The 25,126-nt window shown below is 42.8% G+C and overlaps 2 protein-coding genes across 2 annotated transcripts in view; one reads left to right on the top strand and one right to left on the bottom strand.

The window, feature by feature from the left end:
* Positions 1–728: 728 nt before the first annotated feature.
* On the bottom strand, positions 729–25,037 carry HAUS2 (HAUS augmin like complex subunit 2). The gene is made up of 6 exons (XM_069732596.1): positions 24,881–25,037; positions 11,803–11,895; positions 11,272–11,341; positions 7,656–7,788; positions 3,778–3,886; positions 729–1,248 (listed from the first exon to the last, which is right to left on the bottom strand). The coding sequence occupies exons 1-6, from the start codon at positions 24,965–24,967 to the stop codon at positions 1,075–1,077; spliced, it is 666 nt and encodes a 221-aa protein (XP_069588697.1). The 5' UTR covers positions 24,968–25,037; the 3' UTR covers positions 729–1,074.
* The window catches only part of LRRC57 (leucine rich repeat containing 57), a 44,229-nt gene continuing 26,513 nt past the window's right edge, over positions 7,411–25,126 (top strand). Inside the window, exon 1 of the mRNA XM_069732583.1 lies at positions 7,411–7,428. The gene's annotated coding sequence lies outside the window, so the exon portion shown is untranslated. The remainder of the gene's footprint in view (positions 7,429–25,126) is intronic.

Here is a 25,126-nt window from a genome sequence, read left to right as displayed (position 1 = left end):
TCTAATTTGGGAACGGCCGCAGCACACACAGGGATAGATTTATCCTAACCAAATTTCCATAACAGTAGCATATCTTCTCCAATCGTACAGTGGTCCCTTATAAGACTTACATCACGGCTGTCAGGAGAGTGCGTATAGAGCGCACTGAAGATGCCGATGACTTGGGTAGGCAGAGTGCAGATCAAATGGTTAAGCAGAATGGAGTTGATAAATCAGGAATAATGAGATTAATTAGATTAACTGCACAATTATTCATACCATCAGAGCAAAGACAAATGATAACATTCTGCCTGCAGCCAACACTAGGGGGAGTTCACTGCAGACAGATGTATACAGACTCCTTAGCAAATCCAGCTTTACTGAGACTTACGCGGTCAGACAGAACTTGCAGACTTTAGAGAGACGCTACGGTTAGTAGTTTACGGTGTCATTCGGTGATGTATGCCAGTTTTCTGCCATATTAGACAACTACGCAGGAGGGATACATAATTTCATACTTTTTTCCCCTCCTTTGTATTTTCTCACCCTGCCGCAGTGTCATTATTCATCAGTATCGCTGGTGCATCTCAGTACGCTTATTATATTACATATTCTATAATGTGGAGCTCCAGATGATAAAATACAGAATTTATTAATTTATTTATAGTTGGGAATATGATAAGAAGTTACTAAGTTTTCTGGTTCTAAGACATCAACTTATAAGCAAAATCTCAAAAATATATCCAAAATATGAAAAACAGTCATTTATTTTAACAAAGTGATAAATCAATTGTCGGCCGTGACATTCCTCACGCCGAGAATCGGGCCGTAGCTCCGTGTCGTTCAGAGGAGCCAGAAGACTTTTCTGTAAAGCAGTTTTTACTATGACCCCATAGATGTGAATACAGATTTCCGTCCACCTCACTGTAGCCAATACAGGGGGAAACTAGTATAACAAAATGCAACTATTGAATTAAAATCTTTGCCTCCCCTGGGTGAGGGTGCAGGATAGAGGGATAGAGTAGTAAAAATGGTACAATATTAAGGGTCCTCTTTACCGGAGCAGTCTGACATTAATTACGAACTGCTTGATGACTAGCGGCGTAAGTTATCAATAGTTAAGTAAGACGTAGATTCTTTGATACTTCCGGAACTTTCTTCAGTGTCCCCCTGCAGCAGTTTCATTTGTTTCTCCCGCCACGTCAATATCCGTTTAGTCACCTCCTCCAGATCGGCCTCGAAAGCCTCCATTCTGATCAAGGCATTATCCTGAAAAAAAAAAGAAAAAGAAAAGAGAACAGTGTGTTAAATGGAATCCGTCAGCAGGATTTCCCTACGTAATCTGACAGCATTATGATGCAGGGGAAGAGAGCCTGATTCCGGTGATGTGTTACTTAGCTTATTGGGTGAGAGCAGTTGTGATACAATCACTGTTTTCTCTGATGCAGATCTAGCAGAGCTCGAATGCTGAGCTTTGTATAACCCCGCCCACACTACTGATTGGCAGCTTTCTGTATCCAATTAGTGATGGGGCAGGGTTTGACCAGGAGGCATGAGACACCTAGTCATGTAGTGATAATCTGCTGCTTATAAAACACTGATTGTATGGAATCGAGGTCTCTGCCCCTACATCATTCTGCTCTCCGATTACAGATGCTCTCCGATTATAGATGACGAGGAAAAAGCTAACATATTAAACACCTTCTTCTCCACGGTATTCACGGTGGAAAATGAAATGCTAGGTGAAATCCCAAGAAACAATGAAAACCCTATATTAAGGGTCACCAATCTAACCCAAGAAGAGGTGCGAAACCGGCTAAATAAGATTAAAATAGATAAATCTCCGGGTCCGGATGGCATACACCCACGAGTACTAAGAGAACTAAGTAATGTAATAGATAAACCATTATTTCTTATTTTTAGGGACTCTATAGCGACAGGGTCTGTTCCGCAGGATTGGCGCATAGCAAATGTGGTGCCAATATTCAAAAAGGGCTCTAAAAGTGAACCTGGAAATTATAGGCCAGTAAGTCTAACCTCTATTGTTGGTAAAATATTTGAAGGGTTTCTGAAGGATGTTATTCTGGATTATCTCAATGAGAATAACTCTTTAACTCCATATCAGCATGGGTTTATGAGAAATCGCTCCTGTCAAACCAATCTAATCAGTTTTTATGAAGAGGTAAGCTATAGACTGGACCACGGTGAGTCATTGGACGTGGTATATCTCGATTTTTCCAAAGCGTTTGATACCGTGCCGCACAAGAGGTTGGTACGCAAAATGAGAATGCTTGGTCTGGGGGAAAATGTGTGTAAATGGGTTAGTAACTGGCTTAGTGATAGAAAGCAGAGGGTGGTTATAAATGGTATAGTCTCTAACTGGGTCGCTGTGACCAGTGGGGTACCGCGGGGTCAGTATTGGGACCTGTTCTCTTCAACATATTCATTAATGATCTGGTAGAAGGTTTACACAGTAAAATATCGATATTTGCAGATGATACAAAACTATGTAAAGCAGTTAATACAAGAGAAGATAGTATTCTGCTACAGATGGATCTGGATAAGTTGGAAACTTGGGCTGAAAGGTGGCAGATGAGGTTTAACAATGATAAATGTAAGGTTATACACATGGGAAGAGGGAATCAATATCACCATTACACACTGAATGGGAAACCACTGGGTAAATCTGACAGGGAGAAGGACTTGGGGATCCTAGTTAATGATAAACTTACCTGGAGCAGCCAGTGCCAGGCAGCAGCTGCCAAGGCAAACAGGATCATGGGGTGCATTAAAAGAGGTCTGGATACACATGATGAGAGCATTATACTGCCTCTGTACAAATCCCTAGTTAGACCGCACATGGAGTACTGTGTCCAGTTTTGGTCACCGGTGCTCAGGAAGGATATAATGGAACGAGAGAGAGTACAAAGGAGGGCAACAAAATTAATAAAGGGGATGGGAGACCTACAATACCCAGATAGATTAGCGAAATTAGGATTATTTAGTCTAGAAAAAAGACGACTGAGGGGCGATCTAATAACCATGTATAAGTATATAAGGGGACAATACAAATATCTCGCTGAGGATCTGTTTATACCAAGGAAGGTGACGGGCACAAGGGGGCATTCTTTGCGTCTGGAGGAGAGAAGGTTTTTCCACCAACATAGAAGAGGATTCTTTACTGTTAGGGCAGTGAGAATCTGGAATTGCTTGCCTGAGGAGGTGGTGATGGCGAACTCAGTCGAGGGGTTCAAGAGAGGCCTGGATGTCTTCCTGGAGCAGAACAATATTGTATCATACAATTAGGTTCTGTAGAAGGACGTAGATCTGGGGATTTATTATGATGGAATATAGGCTGAACTGGATGGACAAATGTCTTTTTTCGGCCTTACTAACTATGTTACTATGTTACATAGCAAAACCCTGCTGGCAGAGGAGACAATACTAATGATGCAGCGGCAATGACATGCGTTGGATTTCTGCAGTATTTCTGGTACGTTTCCAATGCGGATTTTCTCAGCAGAATGTGATTTCATAAAAAAAAAAAAGCAGAAACATTTTTTCACAACATTTATAAAAAGGAGGTGAGAAATGTCTGATAGTTGGGGATCCCACTGATCATTCGAAAGGTGCCCTGAATGCAGCAGGGGTCAATCAAGTTGATGGTGGTGATGGAAATAACCAGGCACTGCACTTGGACCCCACCTCTAGCTGGTTGGGGGGCGCCCATCAGTCAGGTAGGGAATCGCTGTAATAAATATTATATATCCGCAGATAACAACATGAACCTGTTCTCACCATATTTTTGACACATTCTGGTATCTGGGGAATGGTGCGGATGGTTTGGATGTAGACTTCCAGCTTTTCAATGAATTTAATAGCGAGTGGTAACAGTTCAGAGACAAATCTGTGCAGAAGGAAAGAAGGGATATGAAAACTGAACATAGATGTCCATACAGTGGTCTCATAAGGGTCTGGAAGGATTTCCATAAGTGCGACTTTACAATAACATGTAGATACATGGGTTAGCACTTTAAAGAGAATCTGTCAATGGGTTTTTGCTATGTAATCTGAGAGCAGCATGATGTAGGGGCTGAGACACTGATTCCAGCGATGTGTCACTTACTGGGCTGCTTTGTGCAGTTTTAATACAATCCCTGCTTTCTCTGCTGCAGATGTAGCAGCGGTTAGAATGCGGAGCTGTGTATAACCCCGCCCACACCCCTGATTGGCAGCTTCCAGTGTACACTGTCAGTAAGCTGCCAATCAGTGGTGGGGGCGGGGTTACACAGATTAGCTGGACTGCCTAACACATGACACCTAGTCCTGCAGTAATAATCTCCTGATGATATAACACTATGGAACCAGGCTTTGTGCCTTTATATTATTCATTTCTCACATTAAATAGCAAAAAAACAAAAAAAAAACACACACAAAAAAAACCTGCTGACAGATGCCCTTTAAGTGCTATATGTGTATGGTTTAATCAATACATACTCATACATAACACCACGCAACAAATTTCAGGGAACTTCTTGTTCCCTGAGAAAATGTTATTGCATCTTATAGATTTTGATATGCTGAACACGAATACGTGCTCCAAAAGTCTGTATCACGTAAGGTTTTTAACCCCTTCATGACCGGAGCGGTTTTCGATTTTTCACTCCCCTCCTTCCCAGAGCCACTTTTTTTATTTTTCCGTCATTATGGCCATGTGAAGGCTTGTTTTTTGCGGGACGAGTTGTATTTTTGAACAACACCATTGGTTTTACCAGGTCCTGTACTCGGAAAACGGGAAAAAAATTCCAAGTGCGGTGAAACTGCAAAAAAAGTGCAATCCCACACTGGTTTTTTGTTTGGCTTTTTTTCTCTGTTCACCAAATGCTAAAACTGACCTGCCATTATGATTCTGCAGGTCATTAAGAGTTCATAGACACCAAACATGTCTAGGTTCTTTTTTATCCAAGTGGTGAAAAAAAAATTCCAAAGTTTGCTAAAAAAAATAAAAACAATTACGCAATTTTCCGATACCCATAGCGTCTCCATTTTTTTCGTGACCTCGGGTTGGGTGAGGGCTTTTTTGTGTGCCGAGCTGACGTTTTTAATGATACCACATTTGTGCAGATACGTTCTTTTGATTGCTCGTTATTGCATTTTAATGCAATGTCGCGGGAACCAAAAAAATTTTATTCTGGCAGTTTGATTTTTTTTTTTTATCGCTACGCCGTTTAGCGATCAGGTTAATTCTTTTTTTGTATTGATAGATCGGGTGATTCTGAACATGGCAATACCAAATATGTGTAGGTTTGATTTTTTTTTAGTGTTTTATTTTTATTTGGGCGAAAGGGGGTGATTTGAACTTACGTTTTTTTTTATATATATATTTTTAAACGCTTTTTTTTTTTTTTTTACTTTTGGCATGCTTCAATAGCCTCCATGGGAGGCTAGAAACTGCCATAGCGTGATCGCCTCTGCGCGATGCTCAGATCACCTGTATGCAGCAGAATTACAGGCTTGCTATGAGCGCCGACCACAGGTTACACCGTACACAGTCAGCCGAATGACTCACTGCGCCTGCCCGGAATTTGCATAAGTGCTTGCATATATGTGTAGATCAGCGATTTATGTTATTTCAGTGGAAGATTCGGAATATACTGTTTCAGAAAAAAATTCATAATTGAGTTTTTAGAATTATAACAGAATATTATGTTTCTTATAATTTCTCAAAAACCTTACGTGATAGGAAAAATCTGAAGTCATTTCTGAAATCAGCATGAAAAAAATCTATCAGGAACACTCAAAATTGTCCGAGGGACAAAACCTTTGTAACAGTGTGATGAAAACCTTGCATTACCGACAGTTTTTATTTTGCCATTCTGGACCACAGGAGGGAGACAGACGGTGATGTTGAAAGGGGTTGTCCAACTCAAAGGACAATTTTTGTTTTTATGAAATGCATGTACTTAGGGCAAATATATATATTCTACTAACTAAAGCAATTGTTACCATCCACCTCTCGTGTCTCCCCTTTTTCCTCATAGTTTGTAAGCTTGCGAGCAGGGCCCTCACTCCTATTGGTATCTATTTTGAACTGTGATTTCTGTTATGCTGTAATGTCTATTGTCTGTACAAATCCCCTCTATAATTTGTAAAGCGCTGCGGAATATGTTGGCGCTATATAAATAAAATTAATATTATTATTATTCCGCAGCCAGTAACAAACTGTGCAACACAGCTTACAGACGGAAAATGGGGTGACATTTTTAATTTAACCCAATGATTTTTAGCCACAAATACAAGCACTTAAAGGGAACCTGTCACCCCGTTTTTTGAGATTGAGCTATAAATACTGTTAAATAGGGCCTGCGCTGTGTGTTCCTATAGTGTATGTAGTGTACCCCGATTCCCCACCTATGCTGAGAAATAACTTACCAAAGTCGCCGTTTTCGCCTGTCAATCAGGCTGGTCAGGTCGGGAGGGCGTGGTGACATCGCTGGTTCTTCCCCAGCTTTACGTTGGTGGCGTAGTGGTGAACAAGCAGCGCGCGATCTGCGCTGTCATCCCTTTCGTCGGTGGGGGCGGCCATCTTCCTGGGGCCGCGCGTGCGCAGATCGAGTGCTCTGCTGCACGGGGCTTCAGGAAAATGGCCGCGGGATGCCGCGCGTGCGCATTAGAGATCGCGGCGGCCATTTTCCCAAAGCCGAGTTCCCGCGGCCATTTTCCTGAAGCCCCGTGCAGCAGAGCACTCGATCTGCGCACGCGCGGCCCCAGGAAGATGGCCGCCCCCACCGACGAAAGGGATGACAGCGCAGATCGCGCGCTGCTTGTTCACCACTACGCCACCAACGTAAAGCTGAGGAAGAACCAGCGCTGTGAACACGCCCTCCCGACCTGACCAGCCTGATTGACAGGCGAAAATGGCGACTTTGGTAAGTTATTTCTCAGCATAGGTGGGGAATCGGGGTACACTACATACAATATAGTAACACACAGCGCAGGCCCTATTTAACAGTATTTATAGCTCAATCTGAAAAAACGGGGTGACAGGTTCCCTTTAAGTAAAAAAAAAACAAAAAAAACAAACAAACAATGCTGACTTTGGTAGCACAGTCAACTGCAGGCAAATCCCGTGACCCATGTTACAACCTTAACGCAAGTCATAAGACTTCTCACATGTAGGAGCACATGGGGACAGCCCTGGTGACAGTTTGTACTGGAGAGTAAATATTTTAGGCTGTCCATACACCTTAGATAGCTGTCAGCGCTCTCTATTGACTCCACCATAAACACTGATTGTCATAGAGAAAAACTGTACAATCCATGGAGACATCTACGCAGAGGGGACATATCACCCCCACATTGAACATATGGGATTAATTATAACTGGTGAAGTGAGAATGAGCTGACACTTCAACTTCCACTGAAGTAGGAACCTCCTGCCGTTTATAGGTAATTACAACAGGGGATCTGCTGAGAACCAGCCACCAAGTCTAGGATTCATATACTCAGAGGGGAAGAAGTACAGGGGTTTCCTCTATTCAATGGAATCTCAGACATCGGTCACAAGATCATCTATTGGAGGAGAATCAGATGGGGGGGGGGGTCAATCCCACCAGTAGAGGTAGGTGCAGTCGAATTTCACCCGAGTCTGGGGGCTTTTGGTACAAAGTACTTACTGGTGATAAGAGGCCTCTATAGGTAAATGCTCTTGGCACAATGGTTTTGCCAGCCTCTGCCTCAGGCTGCTTTTCTCCCTCATTACCGCCTCCAAGTGGCTGTTTATTGTCTGCAGGGCATCACATTTCTGATCTGAAATTGTCAAAGATATGAAGTGATCTACAGCTGGAAAGTGCAGACAATGCACACATCATATACACACTTCCAGTTCCATGACATCATTCACCAGGTCTCATAATACAAACTGTAAACATTTTTATTAAAATGATCTTGCCTGACCTGATGTACTTACTGTATAAAAAAAAATCTATGTCACAATTTCTATATAATCAGTTTGAAAAGTTTTAACTCAATCTGTGTCCCCCTAGGCTGGGTGACAATTTCTCAGTGTCCCTCCTCCCTGCTGCTGAATCTTTACCCATCTAGTCCAACTGACAGCTCCTCAGTGTCCCTCATCCCTGCTACCAAAATCTCACACTGCTCAGTACAAGCTGCAGCTGTCAGTGAGGCTGGACAGGGTAAAACTCAATACACTGGGACTAATGAGTTCTCACTTTCTTTAGCTGGGCTCACCTTAATATCAGGACTATACAGACATTCTAATACAGGGTTTTCAAAGTGACTCCACCAGCCTCATCAAGTTTAAGAGCTCTATTAAAGTAAGTTAATGTAATTTTTCAGATTAATCTGTACTGTGGGTGTACATAAGCATGAGAAATAACACTTTCTAGCCTTTATATGACTTGTATCCTGCATTTTTTTTTAAAAAGTTTTATCCTCTAAGCACTTTATCTCCAACTAGCTGAAGAGCCCGGCGTTGCCTGGGCATAGTAAATATCTGTGGTTAGTTATAGCACCTCACTTCTCTTATTTTCCCATCACGCCTCTCATTTTCCCAATCACATCTTTCATTTTCCCCCTCATATCTCTCATTTTCTCCCTCACACCTCTCATTCCCCCCTAACACTTGTCATTTCGACCTCACATCTGTCATTTTCCGATCACTCCACTATTTTCCCTCACTCCTCTCATTTTGCACTCACACCTTTTCATTTTCACCTCATACCTCTCATTTTCACCTCAGTATATACATGTTTGTCATCTCCCTTATATATAGTATACACCTGTATGTCATCTCCTGTATATAGTATATACCTGTATGTCATCTCCCCTGTATATAGTATATACCTGCTGTGTCATCTCCCCTGTATATAGTATATACCTGTATGTCATCTTCTATATATATATATATATATATATATATACCTGTATGTCATCTCCTCCTGTATATAGTATATACCTGTATGTCATCTTCTATATATAGCATATACCTGTATGTCATCTCCTCCTGTATATAGTATATACCTGTAGGTCATCTGCTCCTGTATATAGTATATACCTGTGTGTCATCTCCTCCTGTGTATAGTATATACCTGTATGTCATCTCCTCCTGTATGTACCTGTATGTCATCTCCTCCTCTATATAGTATATACCTGTGTGTCATCTCTCCTGTATATAGTATATATCTGTGTGTCATCTCCCCTGTATATAGTATATACCTGTGTGTCATCTCCTCCTGTATTAGACCTCGTTCACACGTTATTTGCTCAGTATTTTTACCTCAGTATTTGTAAGCTAAATTGGCAGCCTGATAAATCCCCAGCCAACAGGAAGCCCTCCCCCTGGCAGTATATATTAACTCACACATACACATAATAGACAGGTCATGTGACTGACAGCTGACGTATTTCCTATATGGTACATTTGTTGCTCTTCTAGTTTGTCTGCTTATTAATCAGATTTTTATTTTTGAAGGATAATACCAGACTTGTGTGTGTTTTAGGGCGAGTTTCGTTTCTCAAGTTGTGTGTGTTGAGTTGCGTGTGGCGACATGCATGTAGCGACTTTTTGTGTGTCGAGTTGCATGTGACAGGTTAGTGTAGCACGTTGTGTGCAGAAAGTTTTGCGCATGGCGAGTTTTGCGCATGGCGAGTTTTATGTGGTGCCTTTTGAGTATGTTCAAGTTTTGTGTGAGGCAACTTTTGCATGTGTTGCAACTTTTGTGCATGTGGCAATTTTTCCGCGTGTGCAAGTTTTGCGTGTGGCGAGTTTTCCATGAGGCGAGTTTTGCACTTGTGGCGAGTTTTGCAAGAGCCTAGTTTTTGCATGTGGCGAGTTCTGCGCGTGGTGAGTTTTGAGCGGCGACTGTTGTGTTTCGACTTTTATGTGGCGAGGTTGGTGTATTTGTGGTGAAATGTGTGCCGAGGGTAATGGGTGTTCAAGCACGTGGTAGTGTGTGGCGCATTTTGTGTGTGTGTTCATATCCTCGTGTGTGATGAGTATCCCAGTTCGGGGCCCCACCTTAGCAACTGTACGGTATATACTCTTTGGCGCCATCGCTCTCATTCTTTAAGTCCCCCTTGTTCACATCTGGCAGCTGTTAATTTGCCTCCAACACTTTTCCTTTCACTTTTCCCCATTATGTAGATAGGGGCAAAATTGTTTGGTGAATTGGAAAGCGCGGGGTTAAAATTTCACCTCACAACATAGCCTATGACGCTCTCGGGGTCCAGACGTGTGACTGTGCAAAATTTTGTGGCTGTAGCTGCGACGGTGCAGATGCCAATCCCGGACATACACATACACACACACACATACACATTCAGCTTTATATATTAGATTATGAGTTGTCTCTGAGCTAGTGGATGGAGATTAGTTGCTACGAAGTCAACTATAATCATTACATGGGAATGGATTCTTTCTTCTTTCTCTGTAACACACAGACAGAAGCAGCAACATGAAAAACATTTTACAGCAGGACTGAGCTGTGTGACTGAGAATCCAGCACTGAAGTGAAATTATTTTTGCTAGAAGCTGCAGCATGATCTGCATGTGTCGGTCTTGTGTCTCACAGTATTTAATTCTCCTTATTCTGCCTCCCCTAGCCTATCACCCTGTTAGCAGTCCACACAGATTTGACCCAGATAGATATGAGTCGCTTTTCAATGAGGATAATTAGTTCAGTGGGGAAAGGAAGAAGTTGATCATAAGTGGACAAAGGAGTAGAATTCTCTGCTATAATAAACTTTGCAATATATCTTATTTGCTTGCACTACTGATTTATTTAAAAGCTGCTTAATGTAATAATTAGTCATCTGCTATATAAACAAATTTAGTTTGTGAGTGCATTTACAATTAAAGGGGTTTTCTGGCCATGGGATACTCATGACAGCCCGTACAATAGGTAATCAATATCAGATCAGTGTGTGTGTGGTGGTGTCCCACACCAGGCTGCTATTAGCTTGCACCAACGGTCAGATGTGTTGCAAGCCAAGAACTGCACATCAGCTCCTATCCTCAGATCCCCACTGATCTGATTGGTAACCTAGCCTATGGACAGCTCAACAATATCCTTTGACCTGAAAATCCCCTTAAGCGAAGAGTCCAAGATCACAACAGTCACTGTAAATTCCAGTTCCCTATCAATCACGCAGCAGAGATTGTGCAGTGCGGTATTTGCCCTCTTCCTTTGTAAAGACTTTTTTTTTTTAATACTTAAATGAGAAATAAGAATTAAACACTATAACCAGGGAAAAGTAAAAAAGAAAACTTACTGAGGAAAAATGAGTGCGTGATATCTGCCGTCTCCTTCTCAAGAGTCAGCATTTCTAACTCCAAGCTCTTCTGTAAGGCAAAAATAAATATAGAGAAACAGGGGAATCACGACTTGTCAGAGAGATCACTCGCTGCCTATACAGGCCAATAATTGGTTGCAGGAACAATCGCTTCTGATGATTTTGCAGTCTGGACAGGTAAAATGCTCATTCGTTGGATGAAATGATTTTTAAAGCATGCTTTAAAAATCATTGTTCTCGGCAGCACATCATCCTATGTACATAGGACATGTGCTGCAGAGAAAAATCATAGTACGTGGGCACGGGACGAGGATATTTGTAATCGTTCCATGCACATGGAAGTGGGGTTGGCAATTAAATAACTCATTAGTATGCATGTAGTCAATTGGTAGTCGCTTAATTGTCGCAGTTGGCTCGTGTATACCCAATATAACGTGGTCACAGAGTCTCCAGCAATCAGCTGATACCTGTTGGGTAAGCCTGAGAGATGGAAAGAGGCAGAGGACTTGCCTTGTCAACTTCAGCTTTGAGTGCAGAGATCTTCTCCAGCTCTTCTACACGACTAAAACACTGAGTCTCTTTCCGGGTCTGGTCCAGGGCATCCTAGGTAAAATAAAGCAGAAGAAGACTGTCGACTCTGCTAATTTGATATTGATGGCCAAAAATTGACTATCAATATTAAAATCCCCCAACAAACCCGCTTTAGTTCTGATGTACTCGAAAGCACAGTGTACAATTCTCTACAATAAGAATCAAAGGTCCGAAGCAGAGTTGTGGAGTCAGAGTCAATGTCCATTTTGGTGGACTTGGTATAAAATGGACCAACTCCTACAATATATAATAAATTGTGTTCAGTAGTACTGAATGTGGATGTGCTGTACATGTTTTGATAAGAATTTGGAAAAGTTATGAAATGTCCTATAAATGTCTGTTCTGTTCCTGACCTAATGATCTCGGCTGTTAGAGGAGATGAATCTGTGCTGCTCTTTATGTACATGCTCAGTAGAGACCAGTGCTGTGGAGTCATAGATGAGATGAGTCTGTGCTGCACATTATGTACATGCTCAGTAGTGACCAGTGCTGTGGAGTCATATATGAGATGAATCTGTGCTGCACATTATGTACATGCTCAGTAGTGGCCAGTGCTGTGGAGTCATAGATGAGATGAATCTGTGCTGTACTTTATGTACATGCTCAGTAGTGACCAGTGCTGTGGAGTCATAAATGAGATGAATCTGTGCTGCACATTATGTACATTATGTTGCATATTCCAGGTGCCTTCTGGGAGAAGCGAAGTCTCCCTAAGCTAGAAGATCGTTGGGTACAGCCGGGACCAGCTGCTTCGAAAGCATCACCAAACCAGGGATTCAAGCTTCAGGAGGCTAATTTGCATATTCCAGGTGCCTTCTGGGAGAAGCGAAGTCTCCCTAAGCTAGAAGATCGTTGGGTACAGCCGGGACCAGCTGCTTCGAAAGCATCACCAAACCAGGGATTCAAGCTTCAGGAGGCTAATTTGCATATTCCAGGTGCCTTCTGGGAGAAGCGAAGTCTCCCTAAGCTAGAAGATCGTTGGGTACAGCCGGGACCAGCTGCTTCGAAAGCATCACCAAACCAGGGATTCAAGCTTCAGGAGGCTAATTTGCATATTCCAGGTGCCTTCTGGGAGAAGCGAAGTCTCCCTAAGCTAGAAGATCGTTGGGTACAGCCGGGACCAGCTGCTTCGAAAGCATCACCAAACCAGGGATTCAAGCTTCAGGAGGCTAATTTGCATATTCCAGGTGCCTTCTGGGAGAAGCGAAGTCTCCCTAAGCTAGAAGATCGTTGGGTACAGCCGGGACCAGCTGCTTCGAAAGCATCACCAAACCAGGGATTCAAGCTTCAGGAGGCTAATTTGCATATTCCAGGTGCCTTCTGGGAGAAGCGAAGTCTCCCTAAGCTAGAAGATCGTTGGGTACAGCCGGGACCAGCTGCTTCGAAAGCATCACCAAACCAGGGATTCAAGCTTCAGGAGGCTAATTTGCATATTCCAGGTGCCTTCTGGGAGAAGCGAAGTCTCCCTAAGCTAGAAGATCGTTGGGTACAGCCGGGACCAGCTGCTTCGAAAGCATCACCAAACCAGGGATTCAAGCTTCAGGAGGCTAATTTGCATATTCCAGGTGCCTTCTGGGAGAAGCGAAGTCTCCCTAAGCTAGAAGATCGTTGGGTACAGCCGGGACCAGCTGCTTCGAAAGCATCACCAAACCAGGGATTCAAGCTTCAGGAGGCTAATTTGCATATTCCAGGTGCCTTCTGGGAGAAGCGAAGTCTCCCTAAGCTAGAAGATCGTTGGGTACAGCCGGGACCAGCTGCTTCGAAAGCATCACCAAACCAGGGATTCAAGCTTCAGGAGGCTAATTTGCATATTCCAGGTGCCTTCTGGGAGAAGCGAAGTCTCCCTAAGCTAGAAGATCGTTGGGTACAGCCGGGACCAGCTGCTTCGAAAGCATCACCAAACCAGGGATTCAAGCTTCAGGAGGCTAATTTGCATATTCCAGGTGCCTTCTGGGAGAAGCGAAGTCTCCCTAAGCTAGAAGATCGTTGGGTACAGCCGGGACCAGCTGCTTCGAAAGCATCACCAAACCGCGCGCCGTAAGGCGCGCGAATATTTGCCTGTAGGACATTATTGCAAGAGAGCTTGGCTGAGTAGATTACACAAGAAGGAAAACACACAGCAAGTCAGCAGGATCTAGGAGCAACATGGCAGATGTGACAACCTACATGGTGAGCTGCAGCATGTGCTACATGTTCACAGATCGACCAGAAGAAGAATCCAATTTCACCTGTCAGAAGTGTAGACTAGTGGCCCTTTTAGAAGAAAAGGTGCGGGGTCTGGAAGAAAGAATAGCAACTTTGAAACTCATCAAAGAGAATGAAGACTTTCTAGACAGAACAGAAGCATCTCTACTGGTCACAGAAGGTGCAAAAAGTGTCAGAGAACCTCCAAAAGCAGATGAGTGGAAGCATGTGACCAAAAGAAGCAAGAAGACCATGGAGAAATCACCAACCACACAACTGAAGAACCGATATCAAATCTTTGTAGAGGATGAAGATGGCACACCTAAGAATGAAGCAATACCAGCAAGCAAAAAAGAAAAGGGCACACAGCAATAAGTGACAGCAAAAAGTACAGCCAAGAAGCAACGAAGAGTGGTGGTGGTGGGAGACTCACTACTGAGAGGCACCGAAGCAGCCATCTGCAGACCGGACATAACTGCAAGAGAAGTATGCTGCCTTCCAGGTGCGATGCACAGGTAGTTTTTTCTTCTATCCTTCCAGTAGACGGGCATGGCACCAGGAGATGGAACAGGATCCTTGATGCAAACAACTGGCTAAGACGATGGTGCAGACAACAAGGATTTGGATTCCTGGACCACGGTGTGAATTACTGGTATGATGGACTCCTCGCCAGAGACGGACTACACCTCAACAAACCTGGGAAACACACATTCGCCAGAAGACTCGCTACACTCATCAGGAGGGCGTTAAACTAGAAGAAGAGGGGACGGGAAGAAAAACATTAGACTCGAACAAAGACGACCCAGGAAAACATACTCAGAAGGGAGGTAAGAACATTTCTAAAACAATCCACAGCGAGGAGATTGGAACAAAACAAAATCCTCTAAACTGCATGCTCGCAAACGCCAGAAGCCTGACAAACAAGATGGAAGAACTAGAAGCAGAAATATCTACAGGTAACTTTGACATAGTGGGAATAACCGAGACATGGTTAGATGAAAGCTATGACTGGGCAGTTAACTTACAGGGTTACAGTCTGTTTAGAAAGGATCGTAAAAATCGGAGAGGAGGAGGGGTTTGTCTCTATGTAAAGTCTTGTCTAAAGTCCACTTTAAGGGAGGATATTAGCGAAGGAAATGAGGATGTCGAGTCCATATGGGTTGAAATTCATGGAGGGAAAAATGGTAACAAAATTCTCATTGGGGTCTGTTACAAACCCCCAAATATAACAGAAAGCATGGAAAGTCTACTTCTAAAGCAGATAGATGAAGCTGCAACCCATAATGAGGTCCTGGTTATGGGGGACTTTAACTACCCGGATATTAACTGGGAAACAGAAACCTGTGAAACCCATAAAGGCAACAGGTTTCTGCTAATAACCAAGAAAAATTATCTTTCACAATTGGTGCAGAATCCAACCAGAGGAGCAGCAATTTTAGACCTAATACTATCTAATAGACCTGACAGAATAACAAATCTGCAGGTGGTCGGGCATTTAGGAAATAGCGACCACAATATTGTGCAGTTTCACCTGTCTTTCACTAGGGGGACTTGTCAGGGAGTCACAAAAACATTGAACTTTAGGAAGGCAAAGTTTGACCAGCTTAGAGATGCCCTTAATCTGGTAGACTGGGACAATATCCTCAGAAATGAGAATACAGATAATAAATGGGAAATGTTTAAGAACATCCTAAATAGGCAGTGTAAGCGGTTTATACCTTGTGGGAATAAAAGGACTAGAAATAGGAAAAACCCAATGTGGCTAAACAAAGAAGTAAGACAGGCAATTAACAGTAAAAAGAAAGCATTTGCACTACTAAAGCAGGATGGCACCATTGAAGCTCTAAAAAACTATAGGGAGAAAAATACTTTATCTAAAAAACTAATTAAAGCTGCCAAAAAGGAAACAGAGAAGCACATTGCTAAGGAGAGTAAAACTAATCCCAAACTGTTCTTCAACTATATCAATAGTAAAAGAATAAAAACTGAAAATGTAGGCCCCTTAAAAAATAGTGAGGAAAGAATGGTTGTAGATGACGAGGAAAAAGCTAACATATTAAACACCTTCTTCTCCACGGTATTCACGGTGGAAAATGAAATGCTAGGTGAAATCCCAAGAAACAATGAAAACCCTATATTAAGGGTCACCAATCTAACCCAAGAAGAGGTGCGAAACCGGCTAAATAAGATTAAAATAGATAAATCTCCGGGTCCGGATGGCATACACCCACGAGTACTAAGAGAACTAAGTAATGTAATAGATAAACCATTATTTCTTATTTTTAGTGACTCTATAGCAACAGGGTCTGTTCCGCAGGACTGGCGCATAGCAAATGTGGTGCCAATATTCAAAAAGGGCTCTAAAAGTGAACCTGGAAATTATAGGCCAGTAAGTCTAACCTCTATTGTTGGTAAAATATTTGAAGGGTTTCTGAGGGATGTTATTCTGGATTATCTCAATGAGAATAACTGTTTAACTCCATATCAGCATGGGTTTATGAGAAATCGCTCCTGTCAAACCAATCTAATCAGTTTTTATGAAGAGGTAAGCTATAGACTGGACCACGGTGAGTCATTGGACGTGGTATATCTCGATTTTTCCAAAGCGTTTGATACCGTGCCGCACAAGAGGTTGGTACACAAAATGAGAATGCTTGGTCTGGGGGAAAATGTGTGTAAATGGGTTAGTAACTGGCTTAGTGATAGAAAGCAGAGGGTGGTTATAAATGGTATAGTCTCTAACTGGGTCGCTGTGACCAGTGGGGTACCGCAGGGGTCAGTATTGGGACCTGTTCTCTTCAACATATTCATTAATGATCTGGTAGAAGGTTTACACAGTAAAATATCGATATTTGCAGATGATACAAAACTATGTAAAGCAGTTAATACAAGAGAAGATAGTATTCTGCTACAGATGGATCTGGATAAGTTGGAAACTTGGGCTGAAAGGTGGCAGATGAGGTTTAACAATGATAAATGTAAGGTTATACACATGGGAAGAGGGAATCAATATCACCATTACACACTGAACGGGAAACCACTGGGTAAATCTGACAGGGAGAAGGACTTGGGGATCCTAGTTAATGATAAACTTACCTGGAGCAGCCAGTGCCAGGCAGCAGCTGCCAAGGCAAACAGGATCATGGGGTGCATTAAAAGAGGTCTGGATACACATGATGAGAGCATTATACTGCCTCTGTACAAATCCCTAGTTAGACCGCACATGGAGTACTGTGTCCAGTTTTGGGCACCGGTGCTCAGGAAGGATATAATGGAACTAGAGAGAGTACAAAGGAGGGCAACAAAATTAATAAAGGGGATGGGAGAACTACAATACCCAGATAGATTAGCGAAATTAGGATTATTTAGTCTAGAAAAAAGACGACTGAGGGGCGATCTAATAACCATGTATAAGTATATAAGGGGACAATACAAATATCTCGCTGAGGATCTGTTTATACCAAGGAAGGTGACGGGCACAAGGGGGCATTCTTTGCGTCTGGAGGAGAGAAGGTTTTTCCACCAACATAGAAGAGGATTCTTTACTGTTAGGGCAGTGAGAATCTGGAATTGCTTGCCTGAGGGGGTGGTGATGGCGAACTCAGTCGAGGGGTTCAAGAGAGGCCTGGATGTCTTCCTGGAGCAGAACAATATTGTATCATACAATTATTAGGTTCTGTAGAAGGACGTAGATCTGGGTATTTATTATGATGGAATATAGGCTGAACTGGATGGACAAATGTCTTTTTTCGGCCTTACTAACTATGTTACTATGTTACTATGTTACATGCTCAGTAGTGGCCAGTGCTGTGGGGTCATAGATGAGATGAATCTGTGCTGTACTTTATGTACATGCTCAGTAGAGACCAGTGCTGTGGAGTCGTAGATGAGATGAATCTGTGCTGTACTTTATGTACATGCTCAGTAGTGACCAGTGCTGTGGAGTCATAGATGAGATGAATCTGTGCTGTACTTTATGTACATGCTCAGTAGTGACCAGTGCTGTGGAGTCATAGATGAGATGAATCTGTGCTGCACATTATGTACATGCTCAGTAGTGGCCAGTGCTGTGGAGTCATAGATGAGATGAATCTGTGCTGTACTTTATGTACATGCTCAGTAGTGACCAGTGCTGTGGAGTCATATATGAGATGAATCTGTGCTGCACATTATGTACATGCTCAGTAGTGGCCAGTGCTGTGGAGTCATAGATGAGATGAATCTGTGCTGTACTTTATGTACATGCTCAGTAGTGACCAATGCTGTGGAGTCATAGATGAGATGAATCTGTGCTGTACTTTATGCACATGCTCAGTAGAGACCAGTGCTGTGGAGTCGTAGATGAGATGAATCTGTGCTGTACTTTATGTACATGCTCAGTAGTGACCAGTGCTGTGGAGTCATATATGAGATGAATCTGTGCTGCACATTATGTACATGCTCAGTAGTGGCCAGTGCTGTGGAGTCATAGATGAGATGAATCTGTGCTGTACTTTATGTACATGCTCAGTAGTGACCAATGCTGTGGAGTCATAGATGAGATGAATCTGTGCTGTACTTTATGTACATGCTCAGTAGTGACCAGTGCTGTGGAGTCATAGATGAGATGAATCTGTGCTGTACTTTATGTACATGCTCAGTAGAGACCAGTGCTGTGGGGTCGTAGATGAGATGAATCTGTGCTGCACTTTATGTACATGCTCAGTAGTGACCAGTGCTGTAGAGTTGTAGATGAGATGAATCTGTGCTGCACTTTATGTACATGCTCAGTAGTGACCAGTGCTGTGGGGTCGTAGATGAGATGAATCTGTGCTGCACTTTATGTACATGCTCAGTAGTGACCAGTGCTGTAGAGTTGTAGATGAGATGAATCTGTGCTGTACTTTATGTACATGCTCAGTAGTGGCCAGTGCTGTGGGGTCGTAGATGAGATGAATCTGTGCTGCACTTTATGTACATGCTCAGTAGTGACCAGTGCTGTAGAGTTGTAGATGAGATGAATCTGTGCTGTACTTTATGTACATGCTCAGTAGTGACCAGTGCTGTGGGATCATAGATGAGATGAATCTGTGCTGCTCTTTATGTACATGCTCAGTAGAGACCAGTGCTGTGGGGTCGTAGATGAGATGAATCTGTGCTGTACGTTATGTACATGCTTAGTAGTGACCAGTGCTGTGGAGTCATAGATGAGATTAATCTGTGCTGCACTTTATGTACATGCTCAGTAGAGACCAGTGCTGCAGAGTTGGAAGTAAGGAAATTGAGGAGTCGGTGGTTTGGCTTACCGAGTCCAAGGAATACATATATTTTTTAAAGAGGTTGGCCCACAAGAAAAAAACATGGTAGCTGGGATCCCCGTTGATCACTTGATGGGGGTCTTGTGCTACTGTCCTAGAGTCAATTGAATACTGTGTTGGTTATGAATGCGCACTAGGGCTCCATTCAGTGTCTATGGGACTGACAGGTAAAGCGGCGCGCTGTACGGTGCTAAAGGCCACATACATACCTTGCTGGGAGAATAAAGAGAAAAATATCAACCAAGCTTAGGCTAAGTGTGCATAGTTTTCAGTTACTGCCGAAGTTATGGGGCTTATGTCAGACAGCGGAGACCAGAAATGTCTGTCCACCAAATGACCCTATTGTAAGTTTAACAAAACACATTCTGCATTTTTAAAATGATCTACATTTCCTACACAGCTGCATAAACTGTATACAGACATGCTGGCCAGGCTGAGGATAGAAGAACACTTTTCCCGAGTTGCACAGCCGTGATTTCATGATTGGTGGGTGCCTGCCGTCAGATACCAAGTAATCAGTGAGTCACGTAAAGGGGTTTTCCACCTTTGGGGGCAATTTTTTTCTTCCCTAAATGAAAGGGTAAAAATCATTTTAATAATTGGGTCTCATTCAAATTTTTCCAGTTTTCTGTATGCGTTTTGTTGCACTGCCTTTTGCTGGCAGCAAAATGAGTTAACTGAGAAACCATCAGTGAGCTCATGGCGACAGTCCAATTGGAGAATTTCTAACTTTTTTAAATCTGTCTTTTTCTAGGTAGAGTTTTAAATTGAAACTGAATTGTGAAATGATTTTTTAGCCCAAAATACATGTATTTAAACCTCATGAGGTCAAAAGTACGCAGTGTTTGCCCTTATGTGATCCTCACTCCCGGAGTATGACATTTATTTATTTTAATCCGCCATACAGCCCGAAAGATATAGGGGCTATATAAGTAGCGTTCATTTTTGTGGTCTTTATGAAGAGGGTGTGACTCACCGAGTAATAACCCAGAACAGCCTAAAGAGCCCCCCACTTATAATCTTGTAGCCACGCTCCTTTAAAAACAATTGTACCAAATAAAAAGCCCTGGATCTCTGGAACTGCATGGTCGATTTTTCAAAATAAATAAATAAATATATACATAAGAGCTGCGGTAATTAAATAAGACAAAAAAAAAGAAGTTCTCAGAGGTGAACGCCCCTTTAAAGCATCTGACAATGTCAGGCCATCTGGATCCATACAAGTCAGTGGAGACTGAGCAGAGCTGGGAAATTCAAGCAAAAATGGCCGTTAGGCCGGCGTCACACACAGCGTAAAACAATACGGTCCATATATTACGGCCGTAATACGCTGAAAAGTCCCGAAAAAAGTGGTCCGTAGCTCCTCCGTAGGCAGGGTGTGTCAGCGTTTTTTGCGCATGGCATCCTCCGTATGTAATCCGTATGGCATCCGTACTGCGTGGTTTTCTCGCAGGCTAGCAAAACCAACATACCGCTATAGAAGTGATCCATGTGTCCCAAAAAGAAAAGAAAATATATATATATATATATATATATATATATATATATATATATATATATATATATATATATATATATATATATATATATATATATATATATATATATGTCAGTAGACACATATATGTATATATATTAATATTTATTCCAGCGCTATACAGCTTGAAAGCCGGTAATTCAATTACCGGCTTTTTCTTTCTCCTTCCTAAAACCCGACATGATTTGAGACATGGTTTACATACAGTAAACCATGTCTTCTCTCCATTTTTTTTGCAGATTCCACACTACTAATGTCAGTAGTGTGTATCTGCAAAATTTGGCCGTTCTAGCTCTTAAAATAAAGGGTTAAATGGCGGAAAAAATTGGCGTGGGCTCCCGCGCAATTTTCTCCGCCAGAGTAGTAAAGCCAGTGACTGAGGGCAGATATTAATAGCCTGGAGAGGGTCCACGGTTATTGGCCCCCCCCTGGCTAAAAATATCTGCCCCCAGCCACCCCAGAACAGGCACATCTGGAAGATACGCCTATTCTGGCACTTGGCCACTCTCTTCCCATTCCCGTGTAGCGGTGGGATATGGGGTAATGAAGGGTTAATGCCACCTTGCTATTGTAAGGTGACATTAAGCCTAATTAATAATGGAGAGGCGTCAATTATGACACCTATCCATTATTAATCCAATTGTAGTGAAGGGTTAAATAAAACACAAACACATTATTTAAAATTATTTTAATGAAATAAAAACAATGGTTGTTGGAGTATTTTATTCAACGCCCAATCCAGTCACTGAAGACCCTCGTTCTGTGAGTAAAAAAACATAATAAACCAACAATATACTTACCCTCCGCAGATCTGTAACGTCCAACGATGTAAATCCTTCTGAAGGGGTTAAAACATTTTGCAGCAAGGAGCTGTGCTAATGCAGGCTGCTCCTCGCTGCAAAACCCCAGGGAATGAGGCTAAAAATAGATCAATGATCTATATTTAGCTTCATTTGCGGTGAGGCGCCCTCTGCTGGCTGTTCATAGATCGTGGGAAATTACCTAAAAAGCTCCCTGGCTTTCTAGGTAATTTCCCACGATCTATGAACAGCCAGCAGAGGGCGCCTCACCGCAAATGAAGCTAAATATAGATCATTGATCTATTTTTAGCCTCATTCCCTGGGGTTTTGCAGCGAGGAGCAGCCTGCATTAGCACAGCTCCTTGCTGCAAAATGTTTTAACCCCTTCAGAAGGATTTACATCGTTGGACGTTACAGATCTGCGGAGGGTAAGTATATTGTTGGTTTATTATGTTTTTTTACTCACAGAACGAGGGTCTTCAGTGACTGGATTGGGCGTTGAATAAAATACTCCAACAACCATTGTTTTTATTTCATTAAAATAATTTTAAATAATGTGTTTGTGTTTTATTTAACCCTTCACTACAATTGGATTAATAATGGATAGGTGTCATAATTGACGCCTCTCCATTATTAATTAGGCTTAATGTCACCTTACAATAGCAAGGTGACATTAACCCTTCATTACCCCATATCCCACCGCTACACGGGAATGGGAAGAGAGTGGCCAAGTGCCAGAATAGGCGTATCTTCCAGATGTGCCTGTTCTGGGGTGGCTGGGGGCAGATATTTTTAGCCAGGGGGGGGCCAATAACCGTGGACCCTCTCCAGGCTATTAATATCTGCCCTCAGTCACTGGCTTTACTACTCTGGCGGAGAAAATTGCGCGGGAGCCCACGCCAATTTTTTCCGCCATTTAACCCTTTATTTTAAGAGCTAGAACGGCCAAATTTTGCAGATACACACTACTGACATTAGTAGTGTGGAATCTGCAAAAAAAATGGAGAGAAGACATGGTTTACTGTATGTAAACCATGTCTCAAATCATGTCGGGTTTTAGGAAGGAGAAAGAAAAAGCCGGTAATTGAATTACCGGCTTTCAAGCTGTATAGCGCTGGAATAAATATTAATATATATACATATATGTGTCTCACTGACATATATATATACCTATTCTATGTGTACACATTTATTCTACCTATTCTACTGTAAGCTGTCAGTGTGATTTTACTGTACACCGCACTGAATTACCAGCTTTTCTCTCTAACAACGCTGCGTATTTCTCGCAAGTCACACTGCTTGTCCGTGTGTAATCCGTATTTTTCACGCTTCCATAGACTTTCATTGGCGTATTTCTTGCGCAGTACGGTGACAAACGCAGCATGCTGCGATTTTGTACGGCCGTAGAAAGCCGTATAATACTGATCAGTAAAATACGGCAAATAGGAGCAGGGGCATAGAGAATAATTGTGCCGTATTTTTTGCGAGTTTTACGGACGTAGATTCTGCGCTCTTACGTCCGTAAAACTCGCATGTGTGACGGCGGCCTTAGTAAGAAAACAATGGAGCGTTCTGAAATTTGAATCTCGCTGGAGTCCCACGGACATTCCATTCCCGGCAGGACACTTATTGGGTCACGTGACCACAATCGCATTGTGCAGCTTTGTACAGATAGTGGATCCTACCAGGCTGAAGGTGGATTCTAATTTGTCAGTTTCTTATTCAGCAATTTTTTCTTTTCTGTTTTTTAAAGGTTTAACAACAAAAACTAAGCATCACAATAATAACATACACTGCAGTGAGGTGCCCTAATGTGGATACACTTAAAAACGGCTACAAAAACTATAAAACTGGCACAAAAGTGGGCACCGAAGGGCATTAGCCCCTTCCCCACCTTTGACGCATCGTCGTCCCCCCGTGGCTACGTCGCTGATTGGCTGTTGAAAGTGACGTTTCATTTTCACTCAGAGCGATATTAATATTTCACCAATGAAAATTGAAAATTGGTGAAATATTACAATCCAGCTATAGCCGATGCGGCAATAGCATGAGCCATGGCTGGAAATCGCGATCTGCCCCCCCCCCACCGCCACCGATCTCCTCCCTTCCGTCCTGTCATTTGCAGTCCTCCGCTCCCCTCCGTCCTCCTGTCCGCTCCCCCCGCAGTCTGATCTCCCCCCGCCCGCTGTCCGATCCCCCCCCCCCATACTTACCGACCTCCTGTGTCCCTCCTGGTGTCCGTCCATCTGCTCCATGGGCACTGCCATCTTCCAAAATGACGGCCGGACGGCAGATTCGTTCCAGGTACATTTTGATTGCTGTAATAGGTTCTATCACAGAGATCAAAATAAAAAAAAATAATCCCCCCCCCTTTATCACCCCCATGGGTAGGGACAATAATAAAATAAAGAAAATATTTACTTTTATTTTTCCACTAGGGTTAGGGTTAGAACTAGGGTTAGGGTTGGAATTAGGGTTGGGGTGTATTGGGGTTAGGGTTAGGCTTGTGGCTAGAGTTATGGTTAGGGGTTAGTGTTGGAGTTAGAATTGAGGGGTTTCCACTGTTTAGGCACATCAGGGGTCTCCAAACACAACATGGCGCCACCATTGATTCCAGCCAATCTTGAGTTCAAAAAGTCAAATGGTGCTCCCTCCCTTCCGAGCCCCGACGTGTGCCCAAACAGTGGTTTACCCAAACATAACACTCTGGTTGAACAAAATAAAAAATTAGAAAATTGCGAAATTTTCAAAATTTTCGCCAAATTTCCGATTTTTTCACAAATAAATGCAAAAATTATTGACCTAAATTTACCACTAACACGAAGCCCAATATGTCACGAAAAAAAAACAATCTCAGAACCGCTAGGATCCATTGAAGCGTTCCTGAGTTATTACCTCATAAAGGGACACTGGTCAGAATTGCAAAAAACGGCAAGGTCTTTAAGGTCAAAATAGGCGGGGTCATGAAGGGGTGAATGAAAGGGTTAAATGCCTTTGGGCCACTGATTTAACTACACTGATTTGTAGCCGTTTTTAAGTGTATTCACACCAGGGCACCTCATGCAGTGTATGTTATTATTGTGATGATTATTATTTGGTGTTAAACCTATAAAAAAAAACTGCCGAATAAGAAACCACCCTCAGCCTCGTATGTGTCCTGGACTCCTGATGTTCCGTACCTGGGACAGGACTCCGGCCCGCAGACACCGCTCTATCAGTAACGCCGCTGCCGACGGCTGCACCGGATCCCAGGGATTAGTCGCCATTGCAGTACGAACTAACGACAAACTCCAAAGCAAAAGAAACTAGCGCTAAACATGAGGCCAACCAATCAGAATCCGCGCTCTGGTCTGACCCATTAGGTGACCCGTAGAGGTGCCATATTGCGGCTGGCACATACGCCGGACGCCATCTTGTGTGTGGCA

The sequence above is a fragment of the Ranitomeya imitator genome, chromosome 1 (genome assembly GCF_032444005.1).
Source record: "Ranitomeya imitator isolate aRanImi1 chromosome 1, aRanImi1.pri, whole genome shotgun sequence".
NCBI classification, from domain to species: Eukaryota; Metazoa; Chordata; class Amphibia; order Anura; family Dendrobatidae; genus Ranitomeya; species Ranitomeya imitator.
This window is presented reverse-complemented; position numbering and strand designations above follow the sequence as displayed.

Coding starts and splice junctions, on each gene's coding strand:
- HAUS2 (XM_069732596.1), bottom strand. CDS start 24,967: ATGGCGACTAATCCCTGGGATCCGGTGCAGCCGTCGGCAGCGGCGTTA. Junction 11,896..24,880: donor GGGCCGGAGTCCTGTCCCAG/GTACGGAACATC, acceptor TATTTTACCTAG/GATGCCCTGGACCAGACCCG. Junction 3,887..7,655: donor ATAGAGGCCTCTTATCACCA/GTAAGTACTTTG, acceptor CCTTCTGCACAG/ATTTGTCTCTGAACTGTTAC.